This window comes from Spinacia oleracea, chromosome 3, assembly GCF_020520425.1.
Source record: "Spinacia oleracea cultivar Varoflay chromosome 3, BTI_SOV_V1, whole genome shotgun sequence".
Classification (NCBI taxonomy): domain Eukaryota; kingdom Viridiplantae; phylum Streptophyta; class Magnoliopsida; order Caryophyllales; family Amaranthaceae; genus Spinacia; species Spinacia oleracea.
In genome coordinates this window covers 110,995,444-111,015,673 of record NC_079489.1, presented here as the reverse complement: position 1 = coordinate 111,015,673, position 20,230 = coordinate 110,995,444, and the positions used below count along the sequence as shown (strand labels likewise).

General features: G+C 37.3%; 2 protein-coding genes and 1 long non-coding RNA gene across 4 annotated transcripts; 1 reads left to right on the top strand and 2 right to left on the bottom strand.

Annotated features, from left to right (window-relative positions):
* Positions 1-119: 119 nt before the first annotated feature.
* Positions 120-7,151, top strand: LOC110775552 (formin-like protein 6). Its single transcript, XM_056839509.1, has 4 exons — positions 120-466; positions 5,781-6,212; positions 6,304-6,794; positions 6,893-7,151. Exons 2-4 carry the CDS (start codon positions 5,781-5,783, stop codon positions 7,149-7,151), a joined length of 1,182 nt encoding a protein of 393 aa, XP_056695487.1. The 5' UTR covers positions 120-466.
* A 1,779-nt stretch (positions 7,152-8,930) lies between these two features.
* LOC110775553 (uncharacterized) lies at positions 8,931-14,044 on the bottom strand. 2 transcript variants are annotated; one of them, XR_002529802.2, is made up of 4 exons: positions 13,678-14,044; positions 13,513-13,585; positions 9,513-9,767; positions 8,931-9,321 (listed from the first exon to the last, which is right to left on the bottom strand). It is a non-coding gene; the product is annotated as an uncharacterized lncRNA (long non-coding RNA). The 2 variants fall into 2 exon arrangements; XR_002529801.2 differs by having other exon boundaries at positions 8,937-9,365; positions 13,678-14,042.
* A 2,652-nt stretch (positions 14,045-16,696) lies between these two features.
* Positions 16,697-19,939, bottom strand: LOC130469960 (uncharacterized). The gene is made up of 3 exons (XM_056839508.1): positions 19,461-19,939; positions 17,592-19,175; positions 16,697-17,502 (listed from the first exon to the last, which is right to left on the bottom strand). The coding sequence occupies exons 2-3, from the start codon at positions 19,166-19,168 to the stop codon at positions 16,932-16,934; spliced, it is 2,148 nt and encodes a 715-aa protein (XP_056695486.1). The 5' UTR covers positions 19,169-19,175; positions 19,461-19,939; the 3' UTR covers positions 16,697-16,931.
* Positions 19,940-20,230: the final 291 nt, after the last annotated feature.

The window sequence follows — 20,230 nt, the reverse complement described above, 5'->3', positions numbered from 1 at the left end:
CGGTTCCTGTTTAATGAACCGCCATCTCAGATAGCGGCTCCTGTTTAATGAACCGCCATCTCAGATAGCGGTTTACCACTTATCACTTACCTCCAGGAAGCAAATTCAAAAAATCAAAAGCACAAAAAAAATCCCGCTTTGTTCTGCGTCTCTCTCTCTGTCTCCGTCGTCCTGCGGTTAACCCGCCGTCGTCCCTGTTTCTCTCTCCACCGGCCGGCTCGCCGTTAGCCGACCTCATTCCTCGCCCTACCTCCGGCCGTCGCGTCGAGCCTCCTCACCCACAACGGATTCTCGAGTCTCTTTCTCACCCTTCTCCATCGTTCCTCCGTTTCGAAATTGTTCCTCAGCCCTTGCCGGCTGTCGGACCTCTTCCTCACCACCACTAGCCGTCGAGCCTCCTCATCAGCCACCAAAGCCGTCGAGCTTCTTTCTCACCCACCACCGGTCGTCGGTGGTTCGAAATCAGGTAAGCCCTAATTTTTTTTTGAATTAATATATTTGAAGCTAATTATTAATTCAGTAATAATCGTTGCTATGTTTAGGTTTGTTTGATGATGTTATTAGGAAGATCATGCTTATGTTTGATTGATGAGTTTATGATATGATTACCCTGAATTAATTGTAATTTTTTTTATTGTTAACGTATATCTAACCGCTTTTTGAGATAGCGATGTTATGAATTATATTATTTTAAAGTGATTATGCTGTAATTTTTATTTTTTTGAATTATTTCTGATCTTTGATTCGTTTTAAGCTCTTGAGTTTTTCAATTTGGAATTTTAGTCTTCAGTTTTTCAAGTTCAATTGAATTGAAATCAGATTATGATGGCCCAAATTAGGGATTTCATATTATTAATCATATTATTTTTTGTTTAGAATATGGAGTTGCCAGACTATCCTATTTATTGTCATTGGGGAGGGGAAATTTTGCAAAGTAGCGGTGATGTTACATATAAAGGAGGAGAGCGAAAATTTGGGTTTGTCTATTGTCAAATGAGTTATGATGAGGTTTTGAGTAAGGTTTATGATCTTATGAGATGTGACTCGAGATATGTGGAGTTGAAGCTACTAATGAGGTATCCAATGATGTCCGGTTCATATGAAGCCATTCCGTTGGATGATGACAATTCTTTAAAAGCAATGTTGATTGCTATGTCTCAAACACAATCAACCACAATGCAATTGTTCATCGAGCAACTTCCAAAGCAACCCGAAACTCAATCCCACTTGGAATCCTTTCATGAAATGGATTCATGGGCGAGTCCATTTCCCTACTTGCCCTTGACAAATCAAAGTGGGTTAACGGGTTCATTCACAAGAATGCTTATGGATGAACAATATGCTAGTGAACACATTTCAGAGCTCACTTCTCGAACTCAAACACCACATGTAGAAGCTACAAATGGTGATCCATCTATGATACTTTTCGATTCTCTAGATCAAATATGTGTTGATTTTTTTGGAGATGAAGCGGTTGGGGTGGATAGTGATGTTGATGAAGATGAAGATACACAAGATGCTAATGACAAAGCTATAAGAGAAAGCGCTCCATCTCAAATTTTCAACAATGTTGCAGAGTTGGATCCGATTTTGCTTGATTCTTGGAGGACTTGGTCCAACAACCACTCTTTCGATGGTGAATTTGCTATTGGGCAAGAGTTTGATTCTTTGACGCAATTGAAAGACATAGTCAAAGGTTATTCCATAGCTAAAAATCATTCATTTAAGGTGTTGGAGAGTGAGCCCACAAAATACGTAGTTGAGTGTAAAGAAAGAGTTCATGCAAATGCTCATGGAGGTTACGTGCAATCAAGGATCCTTGTCTTGCTTCATTCAGAATTGTGAGGTATAATGGCCCCCATGCAAGTAATTGTTTGGGTGACATAAACTCAATCGATCATCCTCTTCTCTCCTCTGATTTTGTATGCAATGAGATAAAAGATCTTATTCGTGCCGATCCTTCTTTGAAAATCCGTGTTATTGTGCAAGCGGTGAAAGTCAAGTTTAAGTATACCATCACTTACAAGAGAGCTTGGTCAGCGAAACAAAAGGCTATTGCAAGCATTTTTGGTGATTGGGAGCAATCTTACGAAGAGTTGCCTAGGTACATGCAAGCATTGAAAGAATCTAATCCAGGAACCGTCGTGGAATGGTGTACCTTGGCTTCTAATGAAGATCCTTCTGTTCACATTTTTTTTAGAGTGTTTTGGGCATTCAAGCCTTCCATCGATGGTTTTAAGCACTGTCGACCCCTAATCACCATAGATGGAACTCATTTGTATGGTAAGTACAAGGGCACGTTACTCATAGCCATGGGTACAGATGTGAATTCTCAATTGTTCCCTCTTGCTTTTGCTATTGTTGAAAGTGAAAATGGTGAGAGTTGGAAATGGTTCATGAAATGCATTCGGCATTTAGTTACTCAGAGGGAAGGTTTATGTGTCATTTCTGATAGACATGTAGGGATTTTGCAAACAATGAATGAGGTCAATAGTGGGTGGGAGGAGCCGCGTGCCCACCATCGATTTTGTACTCGTCACCTTGCCTCTAATGTCAACACTCAGTTCAAGAATGCTTATGTGAAGAACCTTTTCGGAAAAGCCGCAGATGCTCGTCAAAGAAAGAAGTTTGATTACTACTTGGGAAGAATTGGTGAATTGAATGTTGAAGCTCATAAGTACTTGATGGATATTTCTTCTCATCGGTGGTCGATCCACCATGATGGTGGTTTTAGATATGGCGTGAAAACCACAAACATGTCCGAAGCTTTTAATGGGGTGATGAAAGGTGCTCGTTGTTTGCCGATAACCGCCCTTGTTCGGATGACGTTTTACCGAGTGAACTCCTACTTTGTTACAAGACGAGGTTGGGGTAAAAGGAGAATTGAAGAAGGCCACGATTTCGTTGAGAAGGCCACAACAACAATTGAAATGAACATGGCAAAATCTGGTGCTCACGAGGTCCAAGCCTTTGATCATGAGATGGGGCTATTTGAGGTTACAACTGGACGAGGAGGCAGGGCTTCAGGTAAAGGTGGTAACGTACACACTGTTAACCTTGTAGCCAAAACTTGCACTTGTGAGAAATTAAAAATCTACAAGTTGACATGCTCCCATGTGCTTGCGGTTTGTCGTTCTCGCAGCTTATCTTATGCTGCTTTCGTTGATCCTTTCTTTACCACTGTCGAGTATAGGCAAACATACTTGAAGAGCTTTCATCCACTTCCTGATGTTCCCTATTGGCCTCATTATACTGGGGTGAGAATAGTTGCTGATGCTAGTAAACGGCGTGGTGTGGGACGCCCAAAGTCGTCTCGATACCCTAATGAGATGGATTCGAGTGCTCGACGCAGTGTCAATGTAAAATCATGTAGCATTTGTCGACGTCAAGGGCATAATAAGAAAACTTGTGCAGCTAGGGGTGGTGTTGGATCATCGGGGTAATAAACTCAGTTTATGTTTCTCTTGATGTGTGATTCTAAGTTTAATTTTTGTGCATATATTTCTTTTGACGTGTGATTTTACGATTTCTAATAAACTTCTTTTTCAAGTCTCATGGAGCCGACGGTCCATCCCGGCCCACGTGATACTTCGGTTTTGACGTTGCAGGCGGAGCATAGGAGTGAGGATGTTTGGGGAGGGGGTATGGATAGGCTTTTGACGTGTCGGGAGCACGTGCTTGGTTTAGGAGAGTGGGTGATACATGATCGAGTCTTGGAGTTTGTTAGATTAGCAGGGTTCTATGGTGTACATAGATTGGTTGGTGGTGGATTAGCCTTAGATAGGTCTTTGATCACAGCATTGATTGAGAGATGGAGACAGGAGACGCACACTTTTCATTTGGCTGTTGGTGAGGCTACTATTACTCTGCAGGATGTCGCTGTTTTGTTGGGGCTCAGAGTTCATGGGGCTCCTGTCACAGGGGATGGTACTGGGGTGTGGTCAGCTTTAGTCGAGGAGTTGTTAGGGATACGACCAGAGCCTGGTGATGATGGAAAACCTGTTCTCCAGGGTTCATCATTGAGGATGACTTGGTTGAGGCGACACTTCAGTCAGGGCCCCCCTGATGACGCTGCTGATATTGTTTATGAGAGGTTTAGCCGAGCATATATTCTTGCACTTATGGGGTCCATTTTGTTTGCTGATAAGAGCGGTGATGCCGTGCAGCTCGTCTACTTGCCATTGATTCGCGACTTGCGTAGAGCTGGGACATACAGCTGGGGGAGTGCGACCCTTGCTTATTTGTATCGACAGATGTGTCGAGCCGCTCGTAGACGATCCCGTGACATTGGTGGTCCACTTATACTTCTGCAGTTATGGTCATGGGAGCATATTCACATTGGTCGTCCGAGGATTTCGAGAGTTCGCGATGCTCCACCTCCTGACCCAGGGCATCCTATTGAGGTCGACGATCCATCTATTCTTGGTACTCAGCATCAGCGTGGAGTGGACCCCTTAGCATGCAGGTAACTTATTTGTTTAACTACTCATTACTACTTCGATAAATCAAGTAATTTGTTAACACTTTACTTTACTAACACTTTACTTTACTTGTTTTGTTAGTTGGCTTAGGGTTCGCTTTTCATGTGGCCATACAGCTAGTGGACTCTCTTTCTTTAGGGATGCACTTGACCATCAAAAGGAGACACAGGTATTTAATATCTCACCTTACTAATTACTCAAATGCTTCTTTTGTTTCAAGTTAGGTCAACTTTGGTCAATTTTTGTCAATGTAGGTGCATTAAAGTCAACTAGTTCAACTTTGGTCTAAATTGTCAATTTAAGTCAACTTTGGTCTAAATTGTCAATTTAAGTCAACTTTGGTCTAAATTGTGATTAATTCAAGTTAAAAGCATAAAATGACCTAAATTCAACTAAAATAACATAAATTGACCTAAATTCAACTAAAATAGCCTAAATTCAATTAGTTAGGTCAACTTTGGTCAATTTAAGTCAACTTTGGTAAACTTTGGTCTAAATTGTGATTAATTCAACTAAAAAACCATAAAATGACCTAAATTCAACTAATATAGCATAAATTGACCTAAATTCAACTAAAATTGCCTAAATTCAACTAGTTAGGTCAACTTCGGTCAATTTAAGTCAACATTGGTCAACTTTGGTCTAAATTGTGATTAATTCAACTAGTTAGGTCAACTTAGGTCAATTAAGTCAACGAACGTCAATTTGAGCTCCCTCGATTCTACTTAGATAAAGTTATGTTAATTTAGGTTAATTTAGGTTAATTTAGGTAAATTTGTGCTATTTTTGTCTTAAATAGCCTACATTCACCAAAAATTGTCTAAAAATTCCCTTAATTCACCAAAAATTGCCTAAAAAGGCTAAAATCGCATAAAATAGCTTCAATTCACCTTAATTAGCCTAAATCCACCAAACATAGCATAAAAAGGCCTAAACTAGCTTAAATTCACCTAACATAGTCTAGAATAGCTTGGATTCACCTAAAATAGGCTAAAATAGCTTAAATTCACCTAAAATGGCATATAATAGCTTAAATTCACCAAAGATTGCCTAAAAAGGCTTAAGTTCGCCTAAAATGGCCTAAAATCGCCTTAAATAGCTTCAATTCACCTTAATTAGCCTAAATCCACCAAAAATAGCCTAAATACACCTAAACACGCTTAAGTTCACCTAACATAGTCTATAATAGCTTAAAAATCACACCTAAAGGCTTAAATTCACCTAGAATTGTCCAAAATAGCCTAAAATTGCTTAATTTCACCTAAAATTGCCTAAATACTCACTTTTTACTTATTGTAGATGACTTGGCAGCCATATTCAGAGACGGTACTTGGTTTACTACCCGAGATTTGTAGATGTGATAGAGATATATGGCGCTCAGTTGTACCGTTGATTTGCTTTGACATTGTTGAGTACCACTACCCAAATCGAGTGATGCGTCAGTTTGGATTGGAACAATCAGTTCCCGTTGCGTGTGACACGAGTGTTGATCTTCATAATGTGGATCGACGGCATAAAAACAAGAAGTTTGAAGAGATGCATCGCAAATATGTGGAGGAGTGGCGTGATCGTGAGAGTCGGATTGTTCAAGGCACTCCTTTTGCCGGTCATCGTGAGAGGATGAAGGAGTATATGGATTGGTATTGTAGCATCACGAGACTCCTCATTACTCCTGTTACACGATCACCCCCCACCACTCATTATCAGCCGTCTTCCTCTGATATTATTTTGGTAAATTAATCCTTGTTCCATTTTCATGTATATTGTTTATATTCATAACTAATGTTGAATTCTAATTATTGTTTCACATTCTTTTTTGTAGTCACATGCATTGGCTGATCTTGCCTCAAGATGCACTCGAGCTGTGGATTCTGCGTTAGAGTTACCTCCCAGTTTGGCCCTTCCTCTCACTCTTGATACGTTACGCAATTTGAGTTCCTCTTGCATTGAGACCTTATCAAGAGTGGGGCAAGAACATATCCTCCAACAATATGATTTAGCCTCGTCTCAGTGTACACCCGACACCTCCACCTCACATGTTTCTCGAGGGTGTGGTTTTCGACCACCACGTGCACGCCCTCCACCACTTACTCCTCCTCTACGCCCTCTAGCACTTACTTCTCCACACCCTCCACCACCACCTTCTCCACGCCCTCCACCACCACCTTCTCCACGCCCTCCACCTCTTACTCCTCCTGCATCTCCGCCAGCATCACAAGTTATTTCATCTCCTCCTTTGCAGCTTCTCACTTACCGGCGACAAAAGGGTTGCTCTCCTAGTCAACGTCCCGAGCCAATTGCCGAGGAGGATGAGTCCTCATTTTCATCGTCCGAGCATTCAAAGAAACAACGTAGAACTTAGATTTGAGCTACATTAGAAATTTTGTGTAATCTTTTGTTCTTTTTGCTAGTATTGGAACTTTTAGAACTTTTAGAAACTCATGTGTCATTATTGGAACGATTGAACTTTTGGAAATTTTTTGTTTGCACTCTTCTATTTTGTTGCATAAGTGTTATGGTTTGGTTGGTTGGTATGATTTGTGGAGGTTGTTGGAGTTGGATTACAGACGTTGGAGTTGGATTATAGACGTTGTTGGAGATCTTGGATTTGTTTACAGGTTGTTGGAGTTGGACTATTTGGCAGAAGATCTCAGCCCATTTTCTGGCTGAACACTGGAAACTGCAAGCTTGGATGCAGGGGGCATTATGAACCGCTATCTGAGATAGCGGTTTGGTTTTGAACTAAACCGCTATCTTAGAATGCGGTTAAGTAGTATAAACCGCATTCTGAGATAGCGGTTTAGTTCTAAATCAAACCGCTATCTCAGATAGCGGTTTAGTGTTGAACCGGAAAAAAAAAATAGTTTTCTCTCTCCCTTGCTGACGTGGACGGTATGGTGGGAATTAACAAAAAAAGTAACGTATTTTGGGAATTAACTTATCTTTGTGCAATATTGACGGAAATCGCTCAGGAATATCAACATAAAAGTTAAGAATATCAATATAAAAGTTAGCCTTAGTGTATTAAAAGTTAATAAAAGTTTTATAGCAGTTTAACTAACTTTTACTACCCGAAGCTTGACTTTTAATGCAAACAGGCTAACTTTAATCTTTTCACTCAATAAGACAAACTTTAACTTCCGAGGTTTTACTTAACCGAAAAGTTAAGAGTATCATTATAAAAGTTAGCCGTGGTATAGTAAAAGTTAAGAAAAGTTTATATCACTTTACCTAACTTTTACTACACGAAACTTAACTTTTAATACAAAAGGGCTAACTTTAATTTTTTCACTCAATAAGACTAACTTTAACTTTCGAGGTTTCACTTAAGTGAAGAATTATGAATAACAATATAAAAGTTAGCCTTGGTGTAGTAAAAGTTGAGAATTTCTTCATATTAGTTTGCCTAACTTTTAAAGCGAAAAGGCAACTTTAACTTTTTACACAAAAAAACAAACTTTAACTTCTGATATTTCACTTAAATAAAAAGTTAGGAATATCAACGTAAAAGTTAAGAATATCGATATAAAAGTTAGCCCTAATGTAGTAAAAGTTAATAAAGTTTTATATCAGTTTGCCTAACTTTTACTACATAAAGACTAACTTTTAATGCAAAAAATCCAACTTATATTTCTCTTTACTCAAAAATACTAACTTTAACTTATGGTGTTTCATTTAATTGAAAAATTAGGAATATCAATATACTCCGTAAAAGTTAAGAAAAATCTTATATCAGTTTACCTAACTTTTACTACTTGAACGCTAACTTTTAATGCAAAAAAGCTAACTTTTACTTCTTTTTCACTAAAAAAAAGGCTAATATTAACTTTTGGGGTTTCACTTAAGTGAAAAATTATGAATATTAATATAATCCGTAAAAGTTAAGATATTAATGTAAAAGTTAGCTCTGGCGTAGTAAAAGTTAAGAAAAATCTTATGTCATTTTACCTAACTTTTACTACATGAATGCTAACTTTTAATGCAAAAAAACTAACTTTTACTTTTTTTTACTCAAAAAGGCTAATTATAACTTTTGGGGTTTCACTTAAGTGAAAAATTCGGAATATCAATATACTCCGTAAAAGTTAAGAATATCAATGTAAAAGTTATCTTTGACGTAGTAAAAGTTAAGAAAAATCTTATATTAGTTTACCTAACTTTTACTACTTAAACGCTAACTTTTAATGCAAAAAAAGTTAACTTTTACTCCTTTTTCACTAAAAAAGGCTAATATTAACTTTTGGGGTTTCAGTTAAGTGAAAAATTATGAATATTAATATAATCCGTAAAAGTTAAGAATATTAATGTAAAAGTTAGCTCTGGCGTAGTAAAAGTAAAGAAAAATCTTATGTCATTTTACATAACTTTTACTACATGAACGCTAACCTTTCATGTTAAATAGATATAGAGTAACTTTTAGCTTTAGAATTATGGATAAATAACTACGAGTGAAACTAAAAATATCAAAACAATTACAGAGTAATTAAATTTAAATGTATGAAAAGCCTGATTGTTACGAAGTTTTGTTTAATACCATTTTTAAATTGCATTTATCAATTCAAAATCCTATTATTTTAATATTTTTAGTAAAAAAAGATAAAGATTTTATACCCAAACGAATATTCTCCGGTAAAACAAGCCAGTTATAGTACTTCATTTAAGTCATTCAGAGTAAGCCATGCATTAAAGTAAGCAACATGCATGTATAAGGTCACAAACAACCACCTGATCCATTAATTCTCTGACATCTCTGCCCTCTTTGCTACTCCGAGCAGCACCCAGCTCAACACCGGACACCCTTTCAGCAAACTTTAAAGTGCTTAATGATTCAGAGTACGAACTAACATCAGGTTAAAACAAACATAAGTGTCTTTGCTCGACCACCTAAAATATTAATGGTAAGTATCAAACTATCAAGATTCAGTTAGCAACATGAGGCAAGTCATATATAGAACATTGGGGAGAGGAATTTAGGTTCAAAGAATAAGTTATAATGACCCAAAGGAAAAGAAAAGAAAAGAAAAAATTTACCTAGAGACGCTTGAAGAACCTGCGTAAGCTTGCTATTTCTGTAAGGTACATGGGGGGTTTTTCTGAGAAAGTGAAAAGATAACATCCCCTAAACCTGATAGTGATTTATTGATATGCTATGCTTCCCTCAACCTATCTCCAGTTGCTTCAGACCTGTCAACTCTTTCACTACCAGCAAGATCTACCAAATGCAGACTTCCATGTGAGGTTGCTCCAGATTTTAGATCTTTTCCCTGAACATGAATGGTGACAACACTGCAAAACAAGAATTATGCAACAGAAGTGAACAAGTGGCCAATAACCATATACTCAATAGCACGAAACAAATGAAGTGTTATCAAATTCACCCCAACTTTTTTCTAACAAAATCCACCACATCCAATCAAACAAATTATACTATTAGCTCAACTTATTTAGAATAACACTGAATTCGAGCTACTGCAGCTACCCATTTCTAACCAACATGATTCCTCAACCAAATTACATATCCTCAGTTGTGTTCCACTAACTCCAAAATCATCCAAGTCAGAAACAAATTCATAAAATTCATAATAAATACCAAAAATAACAAGAGTTTCTAAAATCCCAGCGCATAAGATGCTATTGATTCCCGAGCTCAGTTTAGTAGCAGCAGAAAATTTCAAAAAGATTAACTTTCAGATCAGGAAGAAAAAATAAAAAGCATAATTGTTCATGAAACATCCCCGAAAAAACGCTCAAATTCCCGAAATTAATCCAAAAATTTCAAACTAAATCTGTCGTCCTGTTCACAATTTTCCAGATCGAAAAGCAAAAGACATAAATAAAATAAAAATCCCACTGTAATTCCAAAACAATCAAACACAAATCATAATCAAAAGAACTAACCCTAGAACCCCCAAAACTAAAAATTAACAAAAAAAATATTTGAACAAACCCTAAATCTGAAAACGAAATTCAAGAGGGGAAAGGGAAAATAGTTACTTGCCGCGGCGAGGATTGATGGAGAACCGTTGTTCGCGAGCCAACCATATTCCTTGGAACCACCGGCCGAGCAAGGTAGCTTGCCGTACCTACTGATTTCAGCGGTAGTTTTTCGAGCAGGGAGTAATTTCAGCGGTGGTTTTTCGAGCAGGGAACCACCGGCGAGGAGGCGGGTAAATAGACCCACCGGCGACTGGCGAGAACCACCGGCGACGGGCGAGACGCAGGGAAAGCATAGAGAAGAAGAAGGGAGAACTGAGCGCGGGCTATGAAATTCGAAGTTGGTATAGATTTTTGAGAGGATATGTTTGGTCTGAATTAAACGTGGCAGCGAAAAAAATTTACAACATGCTATTGTAGGGGGCTTTTACCATGTACGCTGTAAAGTAACGGGCTATTGTAGGGGGCTTTTACAATGTACGCTGCAAAAAACTCTTTTGCAGGGGGCAATTAATTTGTACGCTGCAAAAACCCTTTAAATGGTTTGACCCGTGTTGACCTACTGGTTGTTGAAGCGTATTAATATATGTACGCTGCAACAAGGGGGCTGCAATAGGGGTTTTTTCTACTAGTGTTTTTACTAAAAAAGGCTAATATTAACTTTTGGGGTTTCACTTGATTGAAAAATTATGAATATTAATATAATCCGTAAAATTTAATAATATCAATGTAAAAGTGAGCTCTGGCGTAGTAAAAGTTAAGAAAAATATTATCATTTTACCTAACTTTTACTACATGAACGCTAACTTTTAATGCAAAAAAACTAACCTTTACTTTTTTTAACTCAAAAAGGCTAATTATAACTGTTTGGGTTTCACTTAAATGAAAAATTCGGAATATCAATATACTCCGTAAAAGTTAAGAATATCAATGTAAAAGTTAAGAAAAATCTTATATCAGTTTACCTAACTTTTACTACTTGAACGCTAACTTTTATTGCAAAAAAACTAACTTTTACTTTTTTTTTTCACTAAAAAAGCTAATATTAACTTTTGGGGTTTCACTTAAGTGAAAAATTATGAATATTAATATAATCCGTAAAAGTTAAGAATATCAATGTAAAAGTTAGCTTTGGCGTAGTAAAAGTTAAGAAAAATCTTATATCAGTTTACCTAACTTTTACTACATGAACGCTAACTTCCGGGGTTACTATTACGTTGTGTTTTGGTTAGATATAATGAGAAATGATATAAAGTCACCTAAAATAGGTAAAAGTTTCCTCAAATGTCGATTTATTTTTCATTATAAAACCAATAGCCTATGTAGGATTTGAACCTACATCTCCGCGCAAGTTGCACGATGCTCGTCCTAATAGGCTTACAAATGTAAAATAAAAAACGCACAATGTAGAATATATATAGCCATCAAAAGAGGAATACAAAAATGGAAGTAGCTGGCAAAGGCGAAGCTGAATAGCAAATCCTATTCCAGCATGTTCTTATTTATTTATTATGAAAACTACATATGTTCACAGAATGCACATACATCTGCACAATATAAAAGCAATGAAAGCAAAAAGGACTTGGATATTACCTGATTATAACTTATAAGTATGCTATAGAGTGGATTCAAGATGGGATTCAAGATGGGACAAAGTTCAACTGAAGCTAAGGTGAACAGAATAGCGCCTCTAAGTATTATTATTTGGAGTATTCAGTATCATCTGATCCATTAACCAAAGCCAAATCAACTCACACTAGTAATAACTAATAAGTAAATAAAGTTCAGTTCGGCCCCTTACTAAAGTAAATAAAGTAAAATAGAAACATCTTTTTTGTGTCCTTGGTTTGTGCAGTAAGGTAATTTGATTTTGTTATGGCTGATGTAATATTTTTGATGACTGACCAACCTATCTGGAATGCAGCTTCTACCGCTGCAAGTTTGATCCTGTAAAGGGGTGGAGAGATGATTCATTTGGAATATAACAACATTCTGAAGCCAGAAGAACCTTTCTAACAGAATACAAGAATGTAGCAATTCCCTTAATTGACTTGTCCCCTCTTCAATGTATATTGTTTTATCATTTTGTTTCACCATTTTGCCTACCTCTGTATCTATAAAGCTTTCAGAGGTATACACTGCGCACATTTATGTTGTAAATATTGGATTATGGATCTTTGTAACTGAATGTACTTAATCGATAAGATGTAATATCTGAAGATGCTTACTTAAAATCCTTGCTGTCATGCGTTTTTCTTCTTTTTCTTTATCTTTTGCTTAAATTGTTGTAAAGAAACAAGTAATTCTAGAAATGTCTAAAACTTGTAGTGTTAACAGTGCATTGCAAGAATTGTAGTCTCATATTGTGTTAAAAAGTTGAGGCATCACATTACAAACCACAAAATTTCCAAGCATAACAAACCAAACAGACATAATATTCTCAACAACATTAGTGATGTCCCTTATTTAAGAACTTTCACCAACTTCAGTAGCAAGCAACTTTTTCAGCTGACAAACAGGAGATAGTCAAACTAAAATTAGACCTGGTTATTGGACAGGGTAGTCCAATGGATATAGGGTTAGGGTCAAGTTAATAGGGCTTTTATTGGGCAGGGCTCTTATTGGACAGGGCCTTTATTGGACAGGGTCATTATAGGGTCAAACTTATACTACAATTATTTTGAAAATTAAAATAGTAATGATATAAAAAATTACGTGTATAGCTTCGTATTTACTTGTACTTGCACATGGTTCTTTTGTTTTTCATTTTTCATTGCTCGCTTATTAACCCGCCCACTAATGACCCGCTATTGACCCGCGACCCGCTTTTGACCCGCCCTATTATCAACCCGCTAAAAATGACCCTTTCAATACCCGACCCTCTTTTGACCCGCACCGACCCTGACCCGCCCCGCCCGATAACCAGGTCTAACTAAAATACACATACACCAAGTGAAACACGAAAAGTAGACAATTATCCGAGTAATCAACATACCTTAGGATCAATAAACTCTGATCCCAACAGTGGATCATCACAGATTGCACATACATCTGCACAATGTAGAAGCAATGAAAGCAAATAGGAGTTGGATATTACCTGCTTATAAGTAGCAACTGGGTGCCTTCGAGATGGGACAAAGTTGCAGCTGTTTAAATCCATTGCTACGAGCCTGGGATAACATCAGCAAAAGCATTAGATTAAACGAAAAATCTCAAAATTGATATTTGATCGACTACAAAAGGTTGCATATTTGTTGTTCACCTGCCTCCATTGTGACAGGAATCACAATCAAGACCTGATACCTACACGGCTACACGATGATCTTCTGCGAATTGGAGTGAAGATCAATCGCATTAGGGAAATTCAAGATTGAATTCGCTGAATTTTTATCGCTTTTTGAATCCGGTCGCAAATTCGATCGCGAATCTTCAATCTCGTTTTCTCTTCTTCAATCTGGATTTTTGGCAGCCTTCGGATCTTCTTCAGTCTTCTTCAAATTCGATCGGAAAATCGAGATTGAATTTGCAAATTTTATCAGGTTCTCTCTCTCCTCTGGTTTTGGGTTTTTTTTTTTTAATTTTTTCTCCTCCTGTTCTTATTTTGGCAGGGGTGGAGGGCTACTAAAATGTCGCACGTGTGACAATTTGGTTTACGTTAATATTAACGTGCACCTATTGCGCGCAAGATCAATTGAACTTTTTTTTTTTTCCAAAATTACATATACTGATAAGTGGAAATAAAAGGGATAGATGAATTTGTCAATGATTTTTTTTCCATCACACAATATATATATATATATATATATATATATATATATATATATGTATATATATATATATATATATATATACACTCAAATGAGAAGACACCTTATAATGGGAAGAATGAGAAGGAACCTCGGCCTTTCGATGAACACAATCTAGCGGAGCAAATTGTTTCCGCGTTACTGATTGTTCTTTCAAACGGAGTAACGATTACTTTAAAAATAAATTGCAACTTAATTATGTAGTAGCTTTTCCTAAAATTAGTCCACGTGTTGTGTAACTTGTACCCAGTTGCTGCAATATGCTCATCTTTGTCTCCCCTCTCATTAATTGAAGTTATCATGGAACTCAAAACTTTAAAACTTACATATTCAATTTCCTCTCTCGGTCTCTCCTCTCGTCCTTCCACCAGTTGTACCACCACCACCATAATATTGCTTAACCAACCAACTTCCATTTTTACTCATGTGAAGTAACCACGAAGGGGAGAAAATACTTATTGAAAATGAAAGATGGAGGAGATAGAATTATAGAAAGAGGCGGGTCTCCTATATATCTCCAATGTTGTAAATTTGCTCGTCTGATTTGTTTTTTTTTTTTTCTAATTCGAACACTTTTTTGCTCATCTACATGAAAATTTTGCTCATTTAAACGAAATAAGTAAAAGAATTTGCTCATTTAACGAAATGAGTAAATTTTTTTGCTCATTTATCGAAATGAGTAAAAAAAATTGCTCATTTAAACTAAATGAGTAAAAAAAATTTGCTCATTTATACTAAATGAGCAAATTATTTTAATTACAAAAACTGGGCCATTTTTCTGAATCTCACCTTCTTCTCCTTCCAGACTAGATTGACATTGTTGTAAGTCCCCTTTTATTCTTTGAACTATATGCCATTTTGATGGAAAAAAAAATTCAGAAACTCATTTCAGTTTTTGCCCAATAATAAGAACCTAATTAAGCATAAAATAAAAAACATTTTTCCCAGTAATAAGAATCTAGTTAAGTAAAAAATCAAAAACAATAATATTAATTCATATATTTAATTTGCTTGCTTCAACCTCTTATAATTTGCTTCATAATCAATCACGATTTCAATGGAACCCCACCAAAACCAAATCTAGTAACAAAGAAGAAATGGAAGATCTCATGTTGCATAATTTATTTATTGCAAAGGAGTTAAAAATAGAGGAGAAAGGAAAATGGAGGAGAAAGACAGAAAAATGGAGGAGAGAGAAAATGGGGGTGAGTTTTATTTGACTGGGTTTAAATATGGAAGAAACAAAATTGAGGAAGGAAGAAATCCACGTGAACAATTAATGGTTCATTTGGCCGACCAGCTGTCAACTACGGAGTAATTTGTTTCTCTTCAAAGGCACATTTACCATTGTGCCATTAATGACACGCGAATATAAGTCGTCGGATTTAAACAGATTTAATGATGGACAACTCTTCTCATTCTTCTCATTATAAGGATCTTCTCATTAGAGGGGGACCCTATATATATATACACTCAAATGAGAAGGGTGCTTAAAATGAGAAGAATGAGAAGCGATCGCATGCGTTCGCTAAGATCAGATCTAACCGCTCTAAGGCTCTTACTTTCGCGTTATAGTAATGGAAAAATCGTAAATATTGCAAAAAATAAAAAGCAAATATTTTCATTCTACTGCTCCATTTTCTCTCTCCTCGTGCTTCCCTGTCAGCGGCAAGAGCTCCGTGTTCTCTCTCCTCCATTGTCGCTCTCCTTCGCGATTCTCTCTCCTCACCTCCATCATCTGCAACCACCTCGCTGTCATCATCTCTACGATACCATCATCTATGAGTTGTCTCCTCTGTTGCAAGTGGTGAGTGATTCTTTGCTGATTTACGTAAATTGTAGGGTTATATTTTCAGTTTTATTGCAATTTTGTTGAGATTTAATGTTCATTTCATGATTTATTGTTGTTCGTTTAGTTGTTCATTCTCTCTCTAATTGTTTCTTCAAATTGTAGATAATAAGTTAACTTAGGTCGAATTGTATTGAATTTTCTGTCAAATTTTGGTGCAATTAAATAGGTTTTGTGATTGAGTGAACTTAGGTCAAATTGTAATGAATTTCCCGTCAAATTTTAGTGCAATTAAGTAGGTTTTGTGATTGATTTTGGTCGAATTGATTTTTGTTTTGTGCAAATGAGCAAATTTAAGTGTTTATTATTTCGATTCAATTTTGCTCATTTCTCAATCAACTACTATGATTGGATGATTATCTTAAAAGTATTTTGTGCTTCAATATGTGTAGTTCCTGTCAAAATTTGCTGCAATTGAGTAGGTTGGTTATAGTTCTTTCCTTTGACTTGTGTTGATAATTACAGTGTTGTTTAGCCATTAATGTCAACAGGTGTAGAAAGAATAGCAGGACTTAGTTTGGGGCGTGTAGTCAGTCAAGATATCCAACTCTATGTGTAGGAGAGAGTCTTAGGATTGCTAGAGCCTAGGTTGCACCGATACGGGTACGGGGACGGATACGGGGACGGATACGGGGACGGGTACGGGGACGGAAAACGGCAAAATCAAAAATGCAAAAAACGGGTACGGCATGGATTCGGCAAAAAAAAAAAAAAAAAAAACAAGAATTTAGCTAAATTAAACATCCATACATAAATAGTTCAAAATACCAAAAACAAAAAAAATAGTTCAAAGTTCAAAATAACAAAAACACAAAAACTAAATTTAATGTCTTATAGTAGATAAAACTTAGACAAGGCACATCAATCTTCAACGAGCAACACATTTTCTAAATCCGGCTCATCTAGTGAGAGTTCCGCAAACTCTAGAAACCCAACATCCTCCAAGGAATCAAATGCATCTCCACCAACATCCCACATCTTTGTATAAAGCTCCGCATATTCTTCGGAATTCCTTGATAAAAGGCGAAGATTGTTGTGAATGTAAACCAAATCTTGGGCACGACTTGGATTTAGCTTGTTCCTCCTAAGTGAGTGAATGAAGGCATATGTACTCCAATTTCGTTCACTACAAGATGATGAAGTAGGTTGCCCAAGCACTTTAAATGCCAAAGATTGGAGGAGAGGAGTTTGAGCTCCAAAGTTTGCCCACCAACTCTTAGGATCCATAGAATGCATCCTTGAGATACAAGTTAAATCCTCAAAAGGTCCACTCTTCATAGAGAATTGAGCATATTCTTCCATCACTTTACCAACATCATCATTAAGTGCAAATAATCTACGAAAGCACTTCATTCTCTCTCGAGATATTTCACCATCTCTATGAGGAGCAATTCTAGATTGATCACCAAGTAGCCATTCATCACTATAGAACCTTCAATATTTTTTTTAAAAAAAGAGTTATAGATTTGCGTATAAGTATAATAAGATAAAGAAAATGTCAAATAATAATAGAATATATACCTCGGGTTCAAGGAGTGAGCTAGACAATGGAGAGGAGTGTTGCTTTTTGCCCAACGAGCTACCAAGATTTCATAAACCACATGATAAAAGGGACTAAACTCCGAATTAGGACGACCTTCTTTCTTGTAAATCTCAAGCTTCACTTGTTCAATCATAGAATCCCACATCTCATACACTAAGTGAAGGCATGGTTTATCGGTGTCACAAAGCCTAATCATGTCATAGATAGGCTTTGTGAAATCAACAATGTAAGCTAGTTTGTCCCACCAATCATCATTCACAATCTTGTCTTTCACAAAGTTTGCCTTCCCCATGTCTTCTTCTCTATAAGAAGTCCACTCATCACTTATAACCATGGCTTGAAGACCTCGTTTAATAAGCTTAAATCTCTTAAGCATCACAATAATGGAGGCAAAGCGAGTATCGGCCACGGAAAGCAACTTAAGAGGAGAAAACTTTTGGAAGATAGCCAATCTCATGTTGTGGTTCATGATGAAATTTTTAATTACCATTGCATCCCCATGGATATCAGTGATCCAACTACATTCTTCATAAGTTTCAGAATTGTTACTCACATTCCTTGCCGCACAAATATTCTTCAAAGCAAGATTAAGGGTATGCACAACACATGGTGTCCAATAAATGTGAGGAAACTCACTCTCAATTAGCTCCCCAGCCCCTTTGCAATTTGCTGCATTATCAGTTATGACTTGCAATACATTTTGATGACCCACTTCTTGAATAACCTCTTTCATGAGATTAGCAATGAAAAATTTATCTTTTATTTCACCAAAACAATTCACAGCTTTAAGAAATATTGGACCATTACCAGAAGTAGCCATGAAATTAATGAGAGGTTTTCTTGTTGGATCACTCCATCCATCAGTCACAATTGTCACCCCTTTTTCTCTCCAAGTTGACTTTAGCGGAATCATTAGCCTCTCTACATTAGCTTTTTCTTGCACAAGTAATGTAGTTCTAAGCTTATTGTAACCAGGAGGTTTGTAACCTGCTATATTATGAGTGGCAGCAAAAGTATAGGACCTCATATAGTGTGGATTCCTAGCAAGATTAAATGGCAACCCTCCTGTGTAAAACATTCTTGCAATCTCTTGATCCAATTGATCCCTAGTTTCAATACCAAAACATCTAGTAATTGGTGATTTTTCATACTTCCTTTTCTTGAACATAGCATCGGAGTCCAAATGAGAAAGAGATTCACTAGGCAAAGGAACTTCTCTAGGGCCCGAATCAAGTTTCTTATTCTCAAATTCATCATCAAGTTTTTGCATTTCAAGTTTATCAGCACGAGACACTTTCTTACAACATGCAATGCCTTGACCCTTAATTTGAAGCAAATGGGCCCTAACTCTTGAATAACTAGATGTTCGGTTTTCATTACAAAAATTACATCGATATTTCCATGTTCCACCAACCGCCCCTTGTTTTTCAATTCTTGTTACAAACCTCCACAATGGAGGAGAACCCTCACTAGACAATGATTCCGCACCAATTGACCCACTACCCGTGCTACTACCAATATTAGTACTTTGTTGTTGAGATTGAGATGAATCCATATTGATCCTAATCAAATGAAAAATAAACAAATGCATTCAACACAACCATTCAACAATTCAACACTCAACTAATTAATTAAGATTTTAAACATTAAGTTTCCTAATTAATTATTTAATTCATTCAACTAATTAATTAAGAAAAGAAAAAGGAACGAGAAGTACTGAAGTAGTGAAGTGCAAAACAATCCCATTCATACAAAAACAAAAGGAAATCGAAAGTACAAAACAAAAAGAAAAAAAAAAGGAAAAAAGAAAAGAAAAAGAGTACTGAAGTGAGTAACGAGTGACTCACCGAGTTGCTGGCCTTGCTGCGAGTCTTGCGAGGAGAGAAGAAGGGACGGCGAGTCACCGCCTCACCGGCGGCGAGGAGAGAAGAAGAGACGGCGTCACGGCGGCGGGCCCGAGTCGCTGCGAGTCTTGCGAGTTGCGAGCCCGAGTTGCTGGCTTGCTGCGAGTTTGCGAAGGGTGATTGCGATTTGCGAAGGCCGAAGGGTGGCCGGCCTCGCTGGTGCGACTGCGAAGGGTGGCCGGCCTCGCTGGTGGCCGGCGGCAAGGAAGAGACGATTCAGACGAAGAGCCGAAGAGAGTTGAACCAGGTGAGAGAGATTTGGAAAAAACCCTAAAAATTCGAATTTGGGTCTTAATGGGTGTTGGGTACTTGGTTTTTGTCCAAATACGTACCCACCCGCGTACCCACCCCGTACCCAGCCGTACCCATTTTCGGCCCACGTACCCAGATTCCAGATTCGTTCTGGGGACGAATCCGGGGCGTACCCGACCCGTACCCGTCCCCGGTACGGGAAACGGGTCTCCAGTGCCGTCCCCGTGCTTCATAGGGCTAGAGCTGCTAGATGTGATGTCTGTTGGTGTGGATGGTTCTGGCCTTGCAAACATCCACATGTAAGAGTATTCATATGAATTCAGCTGCCTTGATGACCGGTTTATCCAGTTAGTTTAGGTAGTTCATATTGAGATCATAAGTCCCTAACTGACAGCCACTTAATTAAGCTAGCCTTAGTTTACTATCTTGGATCTAGTGCGAATTGCCATATGGCGGTATTA